This window comes from Diadema antillarum, unplaced genomic scaffold (genome assembly GCF_040938485.1).
Source record: "Diadema antillarum isolate AM-2024a unplaced genomic scaffold, OU_Dant_1.0 scf00000032, whole genome shotgun sequence".
Taxonomy (NCBI): Eukaryota; Metazoa; Echinodermata; class Echinoidea; order Diadematoida; family Diadematidae; genus Diadema; species Diadema antillarum.
The window spans coordinates 56,656-74,882 of NW_027270921.1; the positions used below are offsets into that span (position 1 = coordinate 56,656).

At 39.5% G+C, this 18,227-nt stretch overlaps 1 protein-coding gene across 1 annotated transcript; it reads right to left on the minus strand.

Annotated features, from left to right (window-relative positions):
* Window positions 1-515: 515 nt before the first annotated feature.
* Window positions 516-6,435, minus strand: LOC139741795 (2',3'-cyclic-nucleotide 3'-phosphodiesterase-like). Its single transcript, XM_071652388.1, has 2 exons — window positions 5,871-6,435; window positions 516-3,628 (listed from the first exon to the last, which is right to left on the minus strand). Exons 1-2 carry the CDS (start codon window positions 6,433-6,435, stop codon window positions 3,012-3,014), a joined length of 1,182 nt encoding a protein of 393 aa, XP_071508489.1. The 3' UTR covers window positions 516-3,011.
* Between the last annotated feature and the right edge of the window lie 11,792 nt (window positions 6,436-18,227).

Consider the following 18,227-nt stretch of genomic DNA (forward strand, 5'->3'; position numbering starts at 1 on the left):
GGGAAAAAAAATAAGCACAGTATCTACAGTATATGTACAGTGTCGCACTTGAATTCATACACAGACAGGCAAACAGAGTAAAATAGCTCTGTAAACACCAATGATAAGACAACTAGTGAGGAGCCACTTTAATTGGCTCAGTTGATGGGATCACAGGCTCTTGAAGTCCCCGGTTCAAGCCCACAAGTAGGGCAATATTGCCCTCCAGCGAGGCATATATCACTCAGTCGCTTCCTCCTGTGGAAGTCTCATAAACACTTGTTAGGAGCATCTAAAAACTTCCATTGTGTCACCAAAAAAAAAAAATTATGATAAAAAAATAATAAATCCACACCAAAACATCAATACCTCATATCTTCAGGTGCTATATGTTCAGACCATTATCTGCATACTTTAATCACTGAAAGTACAATGAACAAATTTCACATTCATTAGTATCTCCATCTTGATATCACCTTTCAGAATTGACACTAACACCTAATCATTACCTTGAAGTTGTCTCATTTTTCTTTTTCTTTTTTGTTTTTGTTTTAGAACAGTAATTTATGTAATGATAAAACAGAAATAGGTTTTTACAACTGCCAAACCAGAACCAATTTCAGTCTGCATGTCCACTCCTTTGTGTCTGCCAGAACAATCATCATGTATCACGTTTTCTTGACTCTCACCTTAACAATGTGTGGCACCACTTGCCCAGTCAGGCAAGCCCATATTTGAAATGTTGCAAAACTCTTGCTCAAACATTAATTTTTACTTGCCCAAAAAGAAAGTGAAAAAATATCAGAAAATGATATACAGAAAATCACGAGCCTCATACGGGCTTGATAAAACACAATCATTTGAATAAACAGCACACGTTGATTCACATATATTGGAGTAACAAACTTGGTTCGATCAAGTGTCGGTATTGCATTGCAATGGGGCTTCTTCCCGTAAGTGTTAGAAAGTTGATGAAATAAAATTAAAGTGCTTTGCACTGATCACTGAAAAGTCATTATCTTTGCCCAATATGGGCAAGCATCCTTTTCTCATTACTCCAAAACACTTGCCTGACTTTGATTTTTACTTGCCCTGGGCAATCAGGCAAGTGCTTATAGGCTGGCATGTCATCTGACGAACCAGATTGGGATATTACCACATTATTGTCCTCATGACCACTCTTACAATGTCTGTGACATGCTGTGTCCTTACAGGTCAACTGAAGGTGCTCAATGGAAGTGACATGGAGTCATTACAAGGCCAAAGATTGTAGAGACCTGTGTCACAGCACAACATTACCCTAATAGAAACTGCAGACCACTGAGCTTTGAAAAATACAACATGAGGCATTTTGCATGGCATAAACTCATTATCTGTTATAAGTCAACAGTGTTATGCTCTGCCAAATTTCAAGGTCCAGCAATTTGTTTGAAGCTCTCAAACTTTTACAACCTTACTGAAGCACACCTTTTTTTACACAGATGTCAGAGTTTTTGACAAAAAGCAAGAATAAATAAAACCATATCATGGAATATTGCTAATAGCAGTCTCAACATCAATACATAATAAACATGTCAAGAAATTTCAGCTGAATAAGAAGATAAGTGAGTACCAACAGATACACATTTATTGATTGACTTATGTCGTGCCTAATTTTGCACACACCTGACCACAGCTAAACTTTAATGCTAATTTCCCAAACCTGAATCTACCTCACCGTCAGGTTTATTTCTGTTTTGCCAGGGTCTCCTTAACACAATGAGGCAGATGAAATATGCATGGAAAACTTCTATGATCTTGAAATTTCACAATTTCCTTCTTGTTTTTGCTAGGATCTCCTAAATGAAATGAAGCATATATGAAATATCAGGAAAATACTTCTATGATATGAAACTTTATTATTAGAATATTAAACATTTTCAAACGCAGGCGACCAATGTTTAGTGTCTTCATTGGCTCTTGTTGCAATGGGTGATATTGCAAGGTGTGCTCGCAGGGTAAAGATTCACTCTAAGCATGCATCTGCAGTCAGTTATCTCTATTCAGTTCTTGGATACACATGTACTGTAAAACGAGGAATGTTCGCATGCACTTTAATTTCTCGAATTTCGCGAGAGCCAAAATTTGTGAAATTAAAATGCACGCGAAAGTTCTTGTCTACACTATATGCATTGAATGTTAGAGGCAACTCGCGAAAATTTCATGCCGCATAAAAGGCCGCGGCTCCAATTTGCAAAAATTTCATGCCGCGAAAATACCGTGTTTTACAGTATACTAATAATTCTGTGTTCAAAACTTTAACACAATTCTTTGAGTACATGCACTGTCTCTTGAGTAGTAACAGTGCAGAAATTGCCAAAAATGAGAAAATATCACCTTCTTCTTCTACAAGTTTGCTGTCTCTGATAGATAAAATACCAAGTGGCTATTTGTAGTTGATTTTGCTTGTTTGTTTGAATGGCTGACCTTGACCGGTTTCGATCTTTGACCATTCATTCTACTAGTTAATTCCAGTACAACATATGTAAATAGGTAAAACAGGCAACAGGCATCATTTGACTCTCATCAAGTACATATGAAGAGAATAGCTAAAAGTAAAGAAACTGGCACCAATACTACTCTCTTCAAGAACAATCACACTGCAGAATGTGCAATTCAGGATAATGTATGAAACAACTCAAACTGACTTCATCAAGGACCACTGACTTGTGCAAATCAACTGTTTCATCAGTTTGTTATATGGGTTATATGAAGCTATAATGATGCATGCCAGAGCAAAGCTTCTGTTTCTCCTACCTATCACTTTGTGAAAACCTCTATATATTCATTGAGGATGATTTTAATCTGCAACAGGGGTCTGGAATTACATCTAGAATACACAATGTTTCAACATTTCCTGTAAATCCTGTAAACACGTCATTACTAAATATATGAACCTTGCGGAAATACACAGCTTCATTAATGGGGAGAAAGAATTCACTCTATGATTTTGTTGTTTTTTTAACAAGTGATGTCACGTGTGTCTAATACAACTAAAAAAAGCTTGAAAACAATACTTCTTTTTCATGAGGCTTGTCAAAGTACACCATCCAGTTGCCCTTGCCATAGCAACGAGCTTTGCCACAATCCAGCTGGATGGTGAGATGCTTATCCTCTGTCTTTTCTCTGGCTGCCTTCTGCTCATCCTCCATCTTTTCTCTGGCTGCCTTCTGCTCATCCTCAATCAGTTGGACCAGGTCCTCTCCCGTTTGGACCGGCTGGACGCCTGGGCCGCTCTTCACGCTGAAGTGGGCCCTGCTGCCCGTGCCGCAAGTCGGTGACATCGCTGTGATGATGCACTGGTCATCCTGGGTTCTGCTGATGGCAGCAGACTCCCCACCCTCAGCGGGATCCACGCTCGCCCCATCATCCTCGTCCCAAAGAGGGAGATCCTCCTGGTTCAGCTTCAGCCGAAAACCCAACGACCGGGGAGTGACCAAGAGCCCCATGACCTCCACTCGGAGAGCCTTGCCGATGGCCTTCTGCACTGGTTCCTTGCTGACATACTCCTTCGTCTTAGTCACCTCGCCATAGTTGCTGTAGAAGGCGGTGCAGTGAAGCATGATTGGGCCAACCACGTAATCCTCGGATGAGAAGTACTTCTGTGGATCTGAAGGAGGGTATGACCAATATGATGTGATATTAAAGGATTTCTCTTCTGCAAAATAAGGACAGTTCACACATGTCCCTGAGCAACTCTGTGCAAATTCAGAACAAATGCATCTTTATTCACCTGATCTAAAAGGCAAAAAGAAAGGAATCTTTAAAAAGAAATCATATCCCATTCTAAATTTCTGACCTGACTGTACATTGGCATGTGCCTAAGTTCACAAAATTTTACACAGGGAATTTCCCTCTTCTAGAACGTGATGATTGGAACATTCTTGGGTACATATAATAGGGAGCTTTAGATTTTGACGCGCGGACGTTTGAGCCGACGCTTGCGCTGAACGTTCTCCTCTCCCTGCGTCGTGTGGAAAAGTAGCTTTAGATTACGCTGGGACGCAACGTATAAAAAATAAAATTGCGCCCCCATATGATCAGTGCATGAAGAAGCTCTCTACGTCGCAAACTGTGCGGACGTGAAGAACTCAGGCGACGCAAGCTAAAAATAGATTGACTTTACGCGCGCTACTGCGCACGCTCAGAACATGTTTTTTTCCTTTGAACGTCCGCGCGTCTATAATCTAAAGCTCCCTAATAATAAACTTGAAGAAGAAGGAAAGAAAGGGATAGTAAAAGGCACCATGATCCCCCCACTACCAAAAGGCTGCAAGAACTCTCCCAAGGCACTCATGTGATAAACGGCAGTTCATCGCAGAGAACCTATGGTTTCATATTTATGAAATCATACAAACTTGAAAAAAAAAAAATTCAGTATTTGCACAAGTCATAATACAGATGCATTAAAACACAAGGGAATGAAATTGTGGCAGTTCTATGTGCATGGATGAATTCAAATGTGTTAAAATCATTAACCCTTATAATGTGTAACTGCACATGAGGCTCTAACTTTTGCAAACTATTTTATTTACAATTACAAGTACACACTGCATTTCCATGGAAATTTTAAAATAGGGCATGGTAAATGCTACCAAAGCTACTTAATTGTAATAATGTGTTAATCACACGGTGAATATCACAGTGATGCTATGGGGATGATGTGACTCTTACTCCCAGTCAGATGGTTTAAATAAGAAAAGAAGAGAGGTTCTGATAAGGTAAACCTTTACAAGGTAGGGCAAAGAGCAGCTTTAAGAATATATGTCTGCAGCCAAATTTGATGAAAGTAAAATATTTCTATGCAGCCTGTAGCTGTGCATTATTAAGGCTTTACTACACTACTAACATGCAGATGTGACATTGTGGCAGAACACAGCACTTAACAAATTAGCTATGAGGGACCATGTCAGAGGTTGAAATAGGGTAATGCAAAATCCTTGTTTTAAAAGGCATCTTGTTACATCCAACTAGGTTGTAACAAGATTCCCCTGTCTGATAGTTTAGTTTCTCAACATGAGGAAGAGCAAAGACAAACATAACATTTTGCCCATTTCGAAAGTGAATACTCATACTCTTCAAAAACATCAATTCACATTAGTATCATAAACATTTTTAGTTTCAACCTTTAAAATTATGCATCATATGCATCATTCACAGACAGACACACAGACAGACACACAGACAGACATACAGACAGAGAGAGAGAGAGAGAGAGAGAGAGAGAGACAGACACACAGACACACACATTGAACAAATTGGATATCTTGCAGATACAGAAACTGCCAGACTAGGATAGTTATCTCGATACTATGGCATGCTTTGTGCAGATTCATGCTAATTGTCTATCTCTTGAACTATTTTTCTTGAGCTGTGCTTCGATCCACATTGCTCATGAAAGAAGAAAAACAACAAAAACAGGATATTGTAACATGAACTATGATGCTTTTGCATAAACTGCTTCAACCATAATATAGCTCTGTCTACCCCCCTCCCCAATAAAAACATTAAAATAAGTCAATGGTGCCACTGCCATTTATGACTTTATCTGGTGAATATTTCATTGCACATTTTGAAAAAAAATAGGGTCACCAGGAATATGGCTTTGTACTTCTAACCCTTGAACCAAGTACATAGCCTGAAACTAAAAATACCTTTAAAATAAATAAGGTAAACAAGGAACATCACTCTGCCTTTTTGGCCCTTGAACCAAGTGGTCTGAAGCTCACAAATGCTATCAATGCTTGATGTCAGACTAACGACGAATTACTGTGATTGGTTACTTTGATATGAAATTGCACTCTGTGAATCCAAAATCTGTTCCCATCAACCATAACACAAGCTCTACTCACCTGGTGTTTGACCCTCCTTGTCTGGTATGAGAGACTTTGTGAACTCTTCAGAAAACTTCTCGTTTTTCAAGCATTCTTCATAGATTTTCTCTGCGAGCTCCCTCAGCTCTCTGGAATTTGCCTCATTCACAAACCAGCCATAGAAAAGCGGGTAAGGAATTTTCTTCACCTCCTCATGGTCCGAAGGATTGACGAGTATCGTTGTGTAGAAAAAGGGAAGAGATTTCCTTTGATACTTTTCGAGATTGTCCCTTGTGAGGTTGGGGTCAGCAATTATCACCAACTTAAAACCATCTTTGCAGGCTTTCTCAACTTCAAGACTCTGGTCATGCTGCCCTCTCTCATCTTCACACTGTTTCTTGGCCTCCGGGGGACTCTCCCCCTTCTGGTCTGGACTCGGAGGTTTGACGACCGAGACGTCCTTCTCGTAAACCTTAATGATGGAGTTGACGAGGGACTCATTCTCGGGTTCTGGTAGACGTAGAAAGAAGAGAGTCTTCGATTTTTTGATGAGTTCTACTGTCTCTCCATCACACAGGAAAGGGTAATCTTCTGAGTAACCCATGATTCGCCAAATCCGCTTAACAATCTGTTGGAATTAAAGGATGAATAAATCGTTAAGACTTTTGATAAAGAAGAGAAGTGCTAAATGTTACACATTTCCAACTGAAGTCCCTTCTTTCATATCAACAGAATGTCAAGATTTCATAGCTCTCTCCATTGGTCTCTCTTTAGTCTTGGGTGGCGGGGGGGGGGGGGGGGGGGAGGGGGGGGGGAAGCATTTCATGAAGCATTTTGTCCAACAAGGATATCAGTTTATAACAGTTTGTCGGTAAAAATATCTCACAAAATAATTCATGAAATGGCCCCCCAGGTCTTGCATGCCTATTATAACTTTATGCGCGCCACTGTCATTATGATGTATGTGCATGCCATCTACCACATATCCATGAACCGACTTATCATCGACGTAGGACTGATATATAATTGCAGCACCATGCATATGGTAAGCTAGTAAAAATCATGCATGAACATCCAGTTTCGAGGGTCATATTGATATCTACAGTATGTTCCTTGCCCTTCAAAACTTCAAATGTATCTTGAAGATACTGTTTTTTTATTGAAAAAGGCTAATTTTGATTAGAGTAACAAATACTAGTAGATGGTGTAATAGTTACACACAGACAGGTACATGTACTGTACCAGTCGAATACCCTAAATGCAGTATATTTTGCACTGTTTCCATTTTAGTGAGCTGACTGATATTCATAGAATTGACTCAAAAAGATAATTACACCATTACACAAAAATTGTGTTATCTTAAAGTGGTAAAATATCACTTGATAATTCTTTTGAAAAGAGATCGTGTTTATAATTTTTCATTCCCGCACTGTGTTTCTCTATTGAGAATTCAAGCACATGGAAAAGAAAAGCCCCAATTTGCAAAATGTGATGATTTATACAGAATTCCAATGCATTGTCATGATCAAATGAAAGAACAAGAATAAAATTCTTCATTACCAAAGATGCAAGTTGTACCTTAACTCAAAACTCATTTTAATGAAGATTTTTCTTCTAACTTCTGCAACTTGCATTGCAACTGTATTTTATTATTTCAACTTGAACAAATGACACCTCAGCAAAATTGTATTTCAAAGCCAGATGGATCTAGACTGACAAGAACTGTAAAGACTGGTCTTTGATAATTTCGGTAGAAAAAAAAAAAGAAAGGAAAGAGTCCATTGCTGTGAGCTGTTTAACTAAGCATCTAGAAATATATCCACATGTAAAGATTTCACTAAATTAGACATGATATGTTCTGGATTCCTACTGGTAATTTTATGATATGAGCAGTGCACTGAAGTGTGACATTATTGGCATCCCGTCTTCAAACTGTGATGTGCATTTTACTGCATCTTTAATACAAAACTTTGCCTGAAATGTACTTTTTCTCCAATATAATGATTTCTCATTGCCAAGTTTCATTGAATTCTTCATACTACAGTTTGTATGTCTTGATTATTATCTTCCTCTTTGACTGTCCCTTACACTCCCAACTTGGTCTGTCCTTCATCTAAGCACTGGCTTCTCAAAACTCCGGAGCTGGTAGTGTAGCTGCTTGCTGCATGCTGGCCAATAAGTCAAGGTATTACAGGTACAGCCTATCTGCGACTAGCCCAACCAGACGCCGTGCGAAGCACACTTGTGTACAGCGACAGGGCTGTGTATAGATTCTAGTTAATAAACTGCGACTAGCCCGAACCGGCGAACGCAAAGTTTAACTGTGTACAAGGAGCGCCCCAGGGTTACGGTACAGCCCAGCCACAATTTACCAATAAGACAGGTTAAAAAGATAAAACTAGAAAAGCACTCTGAGAGAGCTCGACTAGCAGACCTCTGCCAAGCTGCTAATTTCCACCAATATTAAATCCCGTTCTTCCAGAGATCAGTGATTTCCACCCATACGTACTGCATGCTAAAAATCATCCAAATTCCTAGCCCCGGAGACCCGCCGCTCTGCGGCGGGGTCCTGGCGGCTACCTCGCAGTTTTGTTAAAGTGAGAATCATGAACAACTCCCTATTGCCACATGTACGGCAACTTCACAAATAAACCATGGCTGAATTTCTATCATAAACACAGTGACAATAAAAAATGAAATATACACTACCCCATTGCCTTGGTTCTTCTCACCAATTTATCTGGAAACTGCAAAATTTTCCACATTTTTAGGAGTAAGCAGCCTGCCCTAGTGGGGAGCTTTGCTGCTATTTTGAACGTGTATATCCATTAGTACACATCTACGCATGCAGAGACTCCAACTCAAAGCACCTTCTGATCTGGAGATTCTCCCGCCTGAAACCCCTAGCAAACGGGAGACTCAAAGTTGATGTGTGCGAAGTGCAAAGTTACTAGGGTTCTAGATGCTCTCTGGTGCTATCTAAGGCTTATTTTTTTCAACATACGATAGAAATAAGGAATCCTTTCCAACAGGAGACAAAGAGCCAGGGCGGGAGAAATTAAATCTCAAGCGGGAGAACGGGAGATTTAGCTAAAATGGGTTTTCGGCGGGAGATCTCCTGGCGAAAACGGGAGAGTTGGAGTCTCTGCGCATGCGTGATCAATGACATCACCGTTACGGATGCTCAAGGATATGAATAATGCATCATCGCACGGTGCATATAAGGTGAAATGAATATGCATCATGTAGCGAGCAATACAGCTGTGACTGCACTGAATGCATGCTGTACGCATGTGCAAGTGATTGTGAGTTTTAGTGAGCATCCGTGAGCTGAAGATATTTGCCCTATAAGACAGCATTTTCGGCATCATAAGCAATGAAATGCATCAAACAGTCGCCGATGTGAATCATTTAGGTTTAATTGACCCATGTAAGTATTCCTAGTAGTTTTTGTTGAAAAATTAAGGAAATATAGCGCCGGAACGGCACCCGTTTTGTACAACATTAAAATCTGAATGCGAAAACGGCACAGCCCCAACACTGCAAGTTGGGGCTGGTCGCAGTTACCAAATTCCCAAATATCGAAGGCTTTTGTTACATCAACCCTCAGCTGCGCGGCGTGCCTCACAGTAGAGCACGCACTTTAGTGCGCGTATGAAAACCTCAAAAATACTGTAGTGGGATTTGGTTTTGGGGGATGGTCGGCTTTCATTTCCCCTCCTATTTACTGTACCTCACGACCTTAACCAGACCCGGACTGTGACTTTAACCGGACTAGGGGGTCACCTGACTGACACATCCAACTCTATCAGGTGACAATTGACCCCCATGACCTTGACTTATAGCTTGATGACTTGGACTGGTACTTCACGGATGGAAACTTCTCAAACCTCCTGGAAGATCCCATGAAATCAGGCGCATCAGGCCGATGGCGTAGTCAGTAAGTATTTTACGCTGTGAAGTGGACACAACTCCTACTTTAATATGCAGCTTGAACTCCCAAGGTAGGGTCAAGTTCATTGACCCTATCTGCCAAAATATCGAAAATCCTTCATACAATCCATAAAAGTTTCTGGATTATTGCCAAAATTTAATCATCTGTTCCTTGTGTCATTCTCAACCTTTCCTGCAACTGAAGTTTCATCCAAATCCGTTCACAACTTTTTGAGTTATTTTGCACAAGGACAACAGGGCTGCCAACTCTCACACATTGAACGTGAGACTCACACATTTTGGTCCTTTCTCACTCTAAAACTTTATTTCATTTGCATGCATTCTATTAATCTCACTCATTTTGACTAATGGCATATCTTATATTTGCGTTACCGTTTGTTTGTTTGTCCCAGGGCTGCCAACACTGGAAACTAGTTGAGAGTGAGACTCCCATATAGGCCAATGCTATAATTTAGGAGTCAAAATGAGTGAGATTAATAGAATGCATGCAAATGAAATAAAGCTGCGTATTCGTACTAAATAAAACCCTACCTAACCCTATGCCCTAACCCTAAACGCACGGGTGCACGCGCACTGTGGTGGGGATCTAGGTGGGGACTATATCAATATCACGATAATGCCTTAATAATATCTTATGAAGAATAAAGATAACCCGCTCCTCCCTTGGCGGAGGTAAATATACTATTGTATACTAAGAATGAATCGACATTAGAGATCTACATTTACAAGTAGCTTACAACAAACGTATGGTCATATTACTGCTTACTGTGTTTGATCTAACAGTGTTAATCAAGGACAGGACAAGCTCCATCGACCCACGTGGCAGAGATAAGGTGGAGAAACACGATTTCCTCCGATTTGCAGGACGGTCAGATTTTCCTTCAGATTTTCCAGTTCAAGTTCCTCCTGTTCCTGCCAGGTGCTGGTGCAGTGCCAGTGGTGGTGGTGGCAGCGGTAGCTAGCTTCTTCCTCTTCTTCGATCAAGAATCGTTAACTGACGCTGCGCTGACGTGAACTCAAGTGGGACCTCGATCTTCGTCTCTGAATGATGCCTCAATTTGATTTGTAATACACTAGATCTACTAGTATTCAAAAGGCGCAAGAAAAGTACAATAAAAACAACGCGATGCAGCTGGAAAAGGCACGCACGTGACACGCGACGACGCAGCTAGCCACTGAACTTTGTACAGTGAGTTTACCGGAGGCTTATGGCACGCGACTGTCCTTGTCCAATTTTGTTGAAATTAATGTTGACGCATTATTTGTTCTTCAATTTGAATCATTTCTAGCATCATGTAATGTAAATAATTCTTAAGTTATGATGAAACATTACCAAACAAATGTAATACACCATTAATCCTCATTGTGTCTTATCGCGCTCCATAGACTTCCCCAATTACGGGGGATTCCCACAGATATAAATATTCTTGCGGTCGGCTACACGTCACTTCCGGTTGACTGGAGTGAAAACAAACAGCTTGCACGCGCTAAGCCTGCATAATGCGCATACTGCATGCATGCTGTGCATGTGCGACGCGTTTTATGTGCAGCTCTACGCAGACATGGGGACTGTTTTTCATTATTCATTTCGTCATTTGTGCCATCATTCATGAGATACATGCATCATGTCTTGCCAGCAATATTCTAAAAATCTGGATCCCGTCGATCGATCGGTCGGATCCCGGTATTTTGCCAAGTTGAAGGCAGCCGGACTGGACCTGTGCCCGTATGAAATCGCGGCAGGACTCTGGATCAACGACCCGAAAATGGCCAGATGTGCAGTAGAACCTCATTGAGTAGGCCCTACCCCGATATCTACGTTTACTTAGTAGGCCTACCTCATAGAAACTTCAGGTAGGTCTATAGGCCTAACGTTAGTACTGTAGTAGGCTTAGGGTAGGGCCTAATTTAGGGTAGGCCTAGGGCCTAATCCTGCTGCCCGCACAGCTACAGTAGTACAGCTTGTGCTAGCGCTATGCTCGCGGGGCGCCCCGGCAGAAAACACCTATTCACGCGACTATAAGACTATGGTTTGTTTTCACTCCACCGCTATCCATGACCCCGTGACACGCAAAATCCCCGGATGTCCGACCATGAGAATAGTTCTGTGGGGATTCCCCCCTGGCTTCACGAGTCCAGTCAGTCGGGAATACTGAGTAGCAGTCCGGTAGGCAGGGGCCCATGGGCTCCCATAGCCCCGCCCCACCCATACACTTTTTGGATCTTTAAAATAATAATGATAAAGATAATTTTAATAATTTTTTTCTAAAATCGGGAGATCACAACACCCATATTTTCTGAAGATTCCATCCTTACGTTCGTCTTGTGTGTGTATGTGTTGTGTGTGAGAGGGAGAGAGTGTGTTCATATGTGTGTGTGCGTGTGCGCGCGCGCGTGTGTGTGGGCGTGAGTGTGTGTTTGTGGGTGTGGGTTTTGGGGGTATTAGTTATAGGGGTAAGATCATAAAACAAAAAAAAAATGGCATTGGTGGACAATGGTGGTCAGAGAGGGCAAGTGATGTGAACTGAACATTATTTGCATTTTATGGAATCAGAAATAAAAATCATTTGGAAAAAAAGTGTGTGGGGTGTGATGCAGTGGCGAATACAGAGGGGGCGCACTGGGCGCGCCCCCCCCCCCTTCCTTTTTTTTTCCCCAACAAAAGAAATATTAAAGAATGGGGTGCGTGCACCCCTCCTTTAATTTTGTAAAGGCCCCTCCCCTTTAAGGAATTCCAGAATCCGCCCCAAGCTGTGATGTGTATTCATAAAAGTGAAATTAATAGTCCATATCCATCGTATCATCACGGTTAAAGAGTTGTAATACAACATTTTTAATGATAGATTCTCACGGGTATCGCATGCAAACAAACTGATGACTCGAATCAATGAAATAATTGGTACAGGCAATCAAATCATCACCTTATTTGATTTTACCATATTTACTGAAGTTATAACCAACACCTCTGTTTCGTTGAAACATGTTAAAACCAAGTCATTAACTTGTGTATGTGACACTGCATCACAAAATCAATAAAATTAAAGTCCCCAGACATGGATTTTTCGTTTAGGGCAGATTCTAAAAGAGCATACTCAAAGCTTTAAAATGGTGTATCACTCAATGCAAATGGACTCTCCTATAATCTCTCACCCTCTCTTTCTCTCTCTCTCTCTCTCTCTCTCTCTCTATATATATATATATATACAGGCGCGCCGGAAGCAGTTTTGGATTGGGGGGGGGGGGGGCAAATATTGGAGGGGGCTCACTATAGACCATACATATGTTTATATAATATTGGATGGCCTTGAGATTAATACAAGGAAATATTGGACGAGCTATGCACAAATATTGGACGAGTCGAAGACGAGTCCAATATTTTGCTTAGCGAGTCCTATATTTCCTTGTATTAATCGAAAATAGGACATCTAATATTATCATTATTATCCTACAGAGGATTTTAGCAAAGAATATTTTCACTTACCCTTTCTGTTTCAGAGTGCTGTATGGTCTCCTACTTAGCTACTGTATTCAGATCCTGACATGGGGTGTGGTACACTCTTCAGTGCAAGTTATTCTACTTCATTCCCTGATAAAACAGTGATCTATGTATCCATGGTAGCAGTCATGTTACTATTAGGCCGAGATCTAGCAATTTACACCAGAATTAGATGTTCTTGTATCCGAGATCTGAGACACAATTCACGCCACATCTTCCGTAGATCGTGAAAGATCGAATTACTCGTACTGTAGTCCTATGGCCTACTGTATTTAGTATACACATAACGTAACATGCATGCAAATGCAAGCGGCGGTGGCCGGCTACATGTATTTGTATATCGCGCGCGGGCTATCTAGCAGTAGCGCTGAGCTGATCAATCGTCGCCTTTGTTTTCATCAAACCTAAATTTAATTTCCTGGTATGAAAGTGATATTTTGAAAAATTGTATGCAAAACAATTTCAACTAATTGATATATGAAATTTGTTTGTATAAACACAGAATTTTAAAAAAACCCCGATATTTCAGTTAATTCGTGATTGGCCAATCACATACGGTTTTACTTCATATTTCAGGTCATCTCGTATATATCCCAGCCAATCACGGTGCAGTTTATAAAAAACTTTGGGGAATCCCCCTCTTGCCGTCCAATATTTTAAATATTGGTCGCCTCGGCAAAAAAATATTGGTCGAGTTCAACAAACTTTCTAAGTGGGTCGGAGGTTATGAGGTGCGTCGACAAAATAACACTTGTATTTGGGCTCTAAAAATCCTCTGTATGGATAATAATACACAATATACACATACACATACACACACACACACACACACACACATATATATATATATATATATATATATAATATATATAATATATATCTATATATGTGTGTGTGTGTGTGTATATATATATATACATATAAAGTGGCGTACGATGGGTCGAAACATTGGGGGTGGGCACCTTGTGGAAAAGTAATTTTGACGGTGTGTATGCTTGTGCGTGTGTGCGTGCGCAATAATGGGACTACAATACATTACGGAATGTGATACATTCAACAACGCAGTCATTGAGCAACATTGTAAGTTTTCCTTACATGGATTATGGAATGACGGTGTGAAACGACAAATTATATACTGTCAGCAACATCAGGAGAATTGCATAACAATAAAATGCGAGCGAGCGGAGCGAGAGAGCTTGAAAATTTTGACATTTTACAGTCCCAAAACTGCCGTTTGTAGCTATATCTTTCGCTTTGGAAATTAAGGGGGGGGGGGCATCGGGCGCAACTGCTGGCAATTACTGGCGGCAACATTAGGAGAATGGCATAACCATTCAATGCGAGCGAGCTTGAAAATTTTGACATTCTACAGTCCCAAAACTGGCGTTTGTAGCTATATCTTTCGCTTTGGAAATTAATGGGGGGGGCGCATCGGGCGCAACTGCCGGCAATTACTGGCAGCAACATTAGGAGAATGGCATAATGATTCAATGCGAGCAAGCGAAGCGAGCGAGCTTGAAAATTTTGACATTTTACAGTCCAAAAACTGCCGTTGTAGCTATGTTTTTCGCTTTGGAAATTAAGGGGGAGGCGCACCGGGCTCAACTGCTGGCAATTACTGGCTGCAACGTTAGGAGAATGGCATAGCGATTGAATGCGAGCGAGCGGAGCGAGCGAGCTTGGAAATTTTGACATTTTACAGTCCAAAAACTGCCGTTTGTAGCTATGTTTTTTCGCGTTTATTCATTTATATACATATCTTTCTTATTTTATCTATTTTTATTTATTTGTTTATTTATTCATTTTTTTTGAGGGGGGCTTTTTGGGGGGGCAAAAATGCGTTTTGCCCCCCCCCCCCCCACTTTTTGGATTGGGGGGGGGGGGGGGGCGGCTGCCCCCCCACTTCCGGCGCCTATGTTATATATATATAATATTGGAAGGACGTCACACACTGTTGAAAAGTGTGAACTGGTCAGAAGCTCTGAAGTAGGGTCTATTCATGCGCTTAATTACCAAACGTGCTAGCTGTGCGATGAATGGGACAAAAACGGGATCTAAAAAAAAGGGATTATCAGATTAAGCTGAAATAGAGCATACTCTATATAGCAGTGGCAGATCCAGAGGGGGCACAAGAGGCGCACGCCCCCTTTATTTATCGTGAAAACAAAAGAAATAAAAAGAAAAATTGAAATGAAACCCAGAAGTGGCACCAGAAATATTAATTGCGCCCCCGTTTACAGAATTCCTGGATCCGCCTCTGTATAGTTACATATTTTGTCCATAATTGTTGCCAACTTTCAAAGCAGTAGCATCATCCTTTCAAAAATTATTATAGTTGAAGGTGAAGAGTGTGTACTGTGCAGTATAAGGATTTTCAAGAAATGATAAGTTGAGTATCTAAAACATACCTGATCTCACTATATACTTTACAAAAAAGGGTTGTAGAAAAACTGCTGAAAACACACTTTCCCATTCATTCTATGATCACAAACTTAGGAATAGTGTAGAAGAATGATAGCTCTTTCAGAAAATATGGAAAACTCAAGATTGACTTGGTTGACCAGTTTCACCCTTTTTGAGTCCTAATGTAAAATCAATGGGTGTGATTTTTTTGTGGTTTTGTAATCCACGATCACATTTTTTTTCTCTTCTGTTATCTATTCAGATGAGTAAATTTGAAGATATTCACTGTAAACAAAAGTGAATAAAAGTTACCCTTTTTTGAAAGAGCAAGCTAGCAAACAATATTGGGAGGTTCTGACCATTTCATGTATTTTTTTCCAGGATTTTTTTAAATCGTCCGCTCTTTGAAATCTTCCTTCTCCTCTTTCTCCTCTCTCTTCTTTTTTAATCTTTTACTCCTATGTTTCTTCTTCTTCGTCGTCTTCTCTTTCTTCATTATTCAATCATTGACCTTCAATTCAATTCAAATGATTTTATTTCCACATAAAGTAATACAAAGCAATATACATAACGTTTACATGAGTACATAATATTTCAAGGAACTTTGAATCACATAAGTTCCACAAAACATGCATGGATACAATTATAATAATATCAACTTTGTTTTTAGATGAATAAACAAGTTAGCAATACAATTTTATTTTGTAACTCTTAATAGAAAAGAGAAATTCACAAGAGAAGCATAGCTTGTAAATTTTGTGAATTACTCTAGAAGATGAGGGTATCTCAAGATCCGTCAAGGACTCCATGTATGAAAATTTTGATATCATGGCGTCAGGTGAAACAAACAGAAAGAAAGGACTATGACAAGGACAAGAACCAAAGTAGGGACGGCGCAGGCAGGAAAACAGAATAAAGATAAGCATAACAAGGAAGGGGAAAAAAAACCAAAACGAGTGGTCTACAATTCGGTTTTCAGGAAAGGTCTCCAAGGCAATGGGTAGAGACTTGAAATTCAATAAAAGAAATTGCCAAATGGTGAAACATAAACTCCTAATATTGGAAAAGATACTTATCATTTATTCATTTATTTGTTTATTTTTATGAGGATGAAAAAAAAAGTCATTTCTTTATTTATTTGTTTGTTTTTGTGAGGATGACAAAATAAATCTTTTCAGTTTTGATTTGAAGGAAGAAAAGTCAGAGAATCTTTTAAAGTGTTGTCAAGGCTGTTCCAGAACCTCGGGCTTGTGAAAACAAACGTGTTTTGGGCAAGAATTGTTCTTAATAATGGTAAATGATATTCACAGGAACGTCGAGTAGGATAATTGTTTATCGCATCGTTGTGACGAAAGATTTGATCATTAATATTTGTGGTAAATTTTTATTATAGTATTTAGACATAAATTGACCCAGCTGAAATAACTATAAATCATTCATCTTTAATTATTCATTATCACAAAACAAATTCTCAGTATGATTTAAGTTGAAGATTACCCTCAATGACTTTTTTTTTGCAGTAATAGATTTTTTTTTCTAAAAGAAAATGATGCATATTGTCCCACAACAAAAGTCCATTGTTCAAGTACGGTAAAATAAAACTGTAGTAAAGCATAATTAATGTGGAAGATGGTAAAAAATGAACCTCACTCCAATCCACATAAATCTCACGACTCGTTGCTATAGCTGCAAATATAGGTCTAACACTAACAAGACACACCTACTAATACATGGATAATGAGATTAAAACCTAAAATGGCATTAAAACGCTTTATCCTGGCGAGGAAAGCGCATGATTTTGAATACTACTAATACATGGATATATTATTATGATTTACGAGAAAAGAAAGTATTCGGAGATCACAGAGTATTTTGGATACAACGAACAATTATATATAGTCGTAACATATATATCCATCATCTGGTTACAACTATTTTAAGACGTTGGGTCTATGTGACAGTATATGTGGATCAATTTTCGTGCAGGTGTTATTGAACTTAATTTGAGATTGCTATTATGTCTTTATCAGTCAAGCATCCAAGACAATCTGCCCCATAAACAGATGAACAAGATGAATCGGCCTTAAAATTCTTGAAAAAAGCGACAACAAAACAACAACAACAATAAAGAGTAACAACAGAAAACAAAGCAACCCGTATAAAATGGTGATCTTATACTCTCTAAAAAAATCGAGTGAAAATATTCACTCTTAAACGAGTCAGTACAAAAAATAACCACCACTAGGAACTAAAACTTTGTTTTCAATATGTTTACCCACAGTATGTATATAACAGACAAACATAGGAAAATAAATTTGAAATCATAGGCCTACAATATATTAATCATTGGAGTTATCCCACGAGATTGACACCGGCCACGAGTCAAACTACAAGCCCTGCTTTTGCAGTTCCTTAACATTTTGACATCTTGTTTAGAATATTCTTTCATACACATTTTCTCGTTTTAATCAACTGATTATTCTTACTTGTATTTTGTATATTGTTGTTTTTTTCATATATGTTTTATCTCAATGTCAGGTGAA

Bases quoted from the DNA above. Each gene is read 5' to 3' on its own strand.
- LOC139741795 (XM_071652388.1), bottom strand. From the start codon at position 6,435: ATGGGTTACTCAGAAGATTACCCTTTCCTGTGTGATGGAGAGACAGTA. The intron at 3,629-5,870 runs GTGAGTAGAGCT...ACCCTCCTTCAG, and splicing joins CAAGGAGGGTCAAACACCAG to ATCCACAGAAGTACTTCTCA.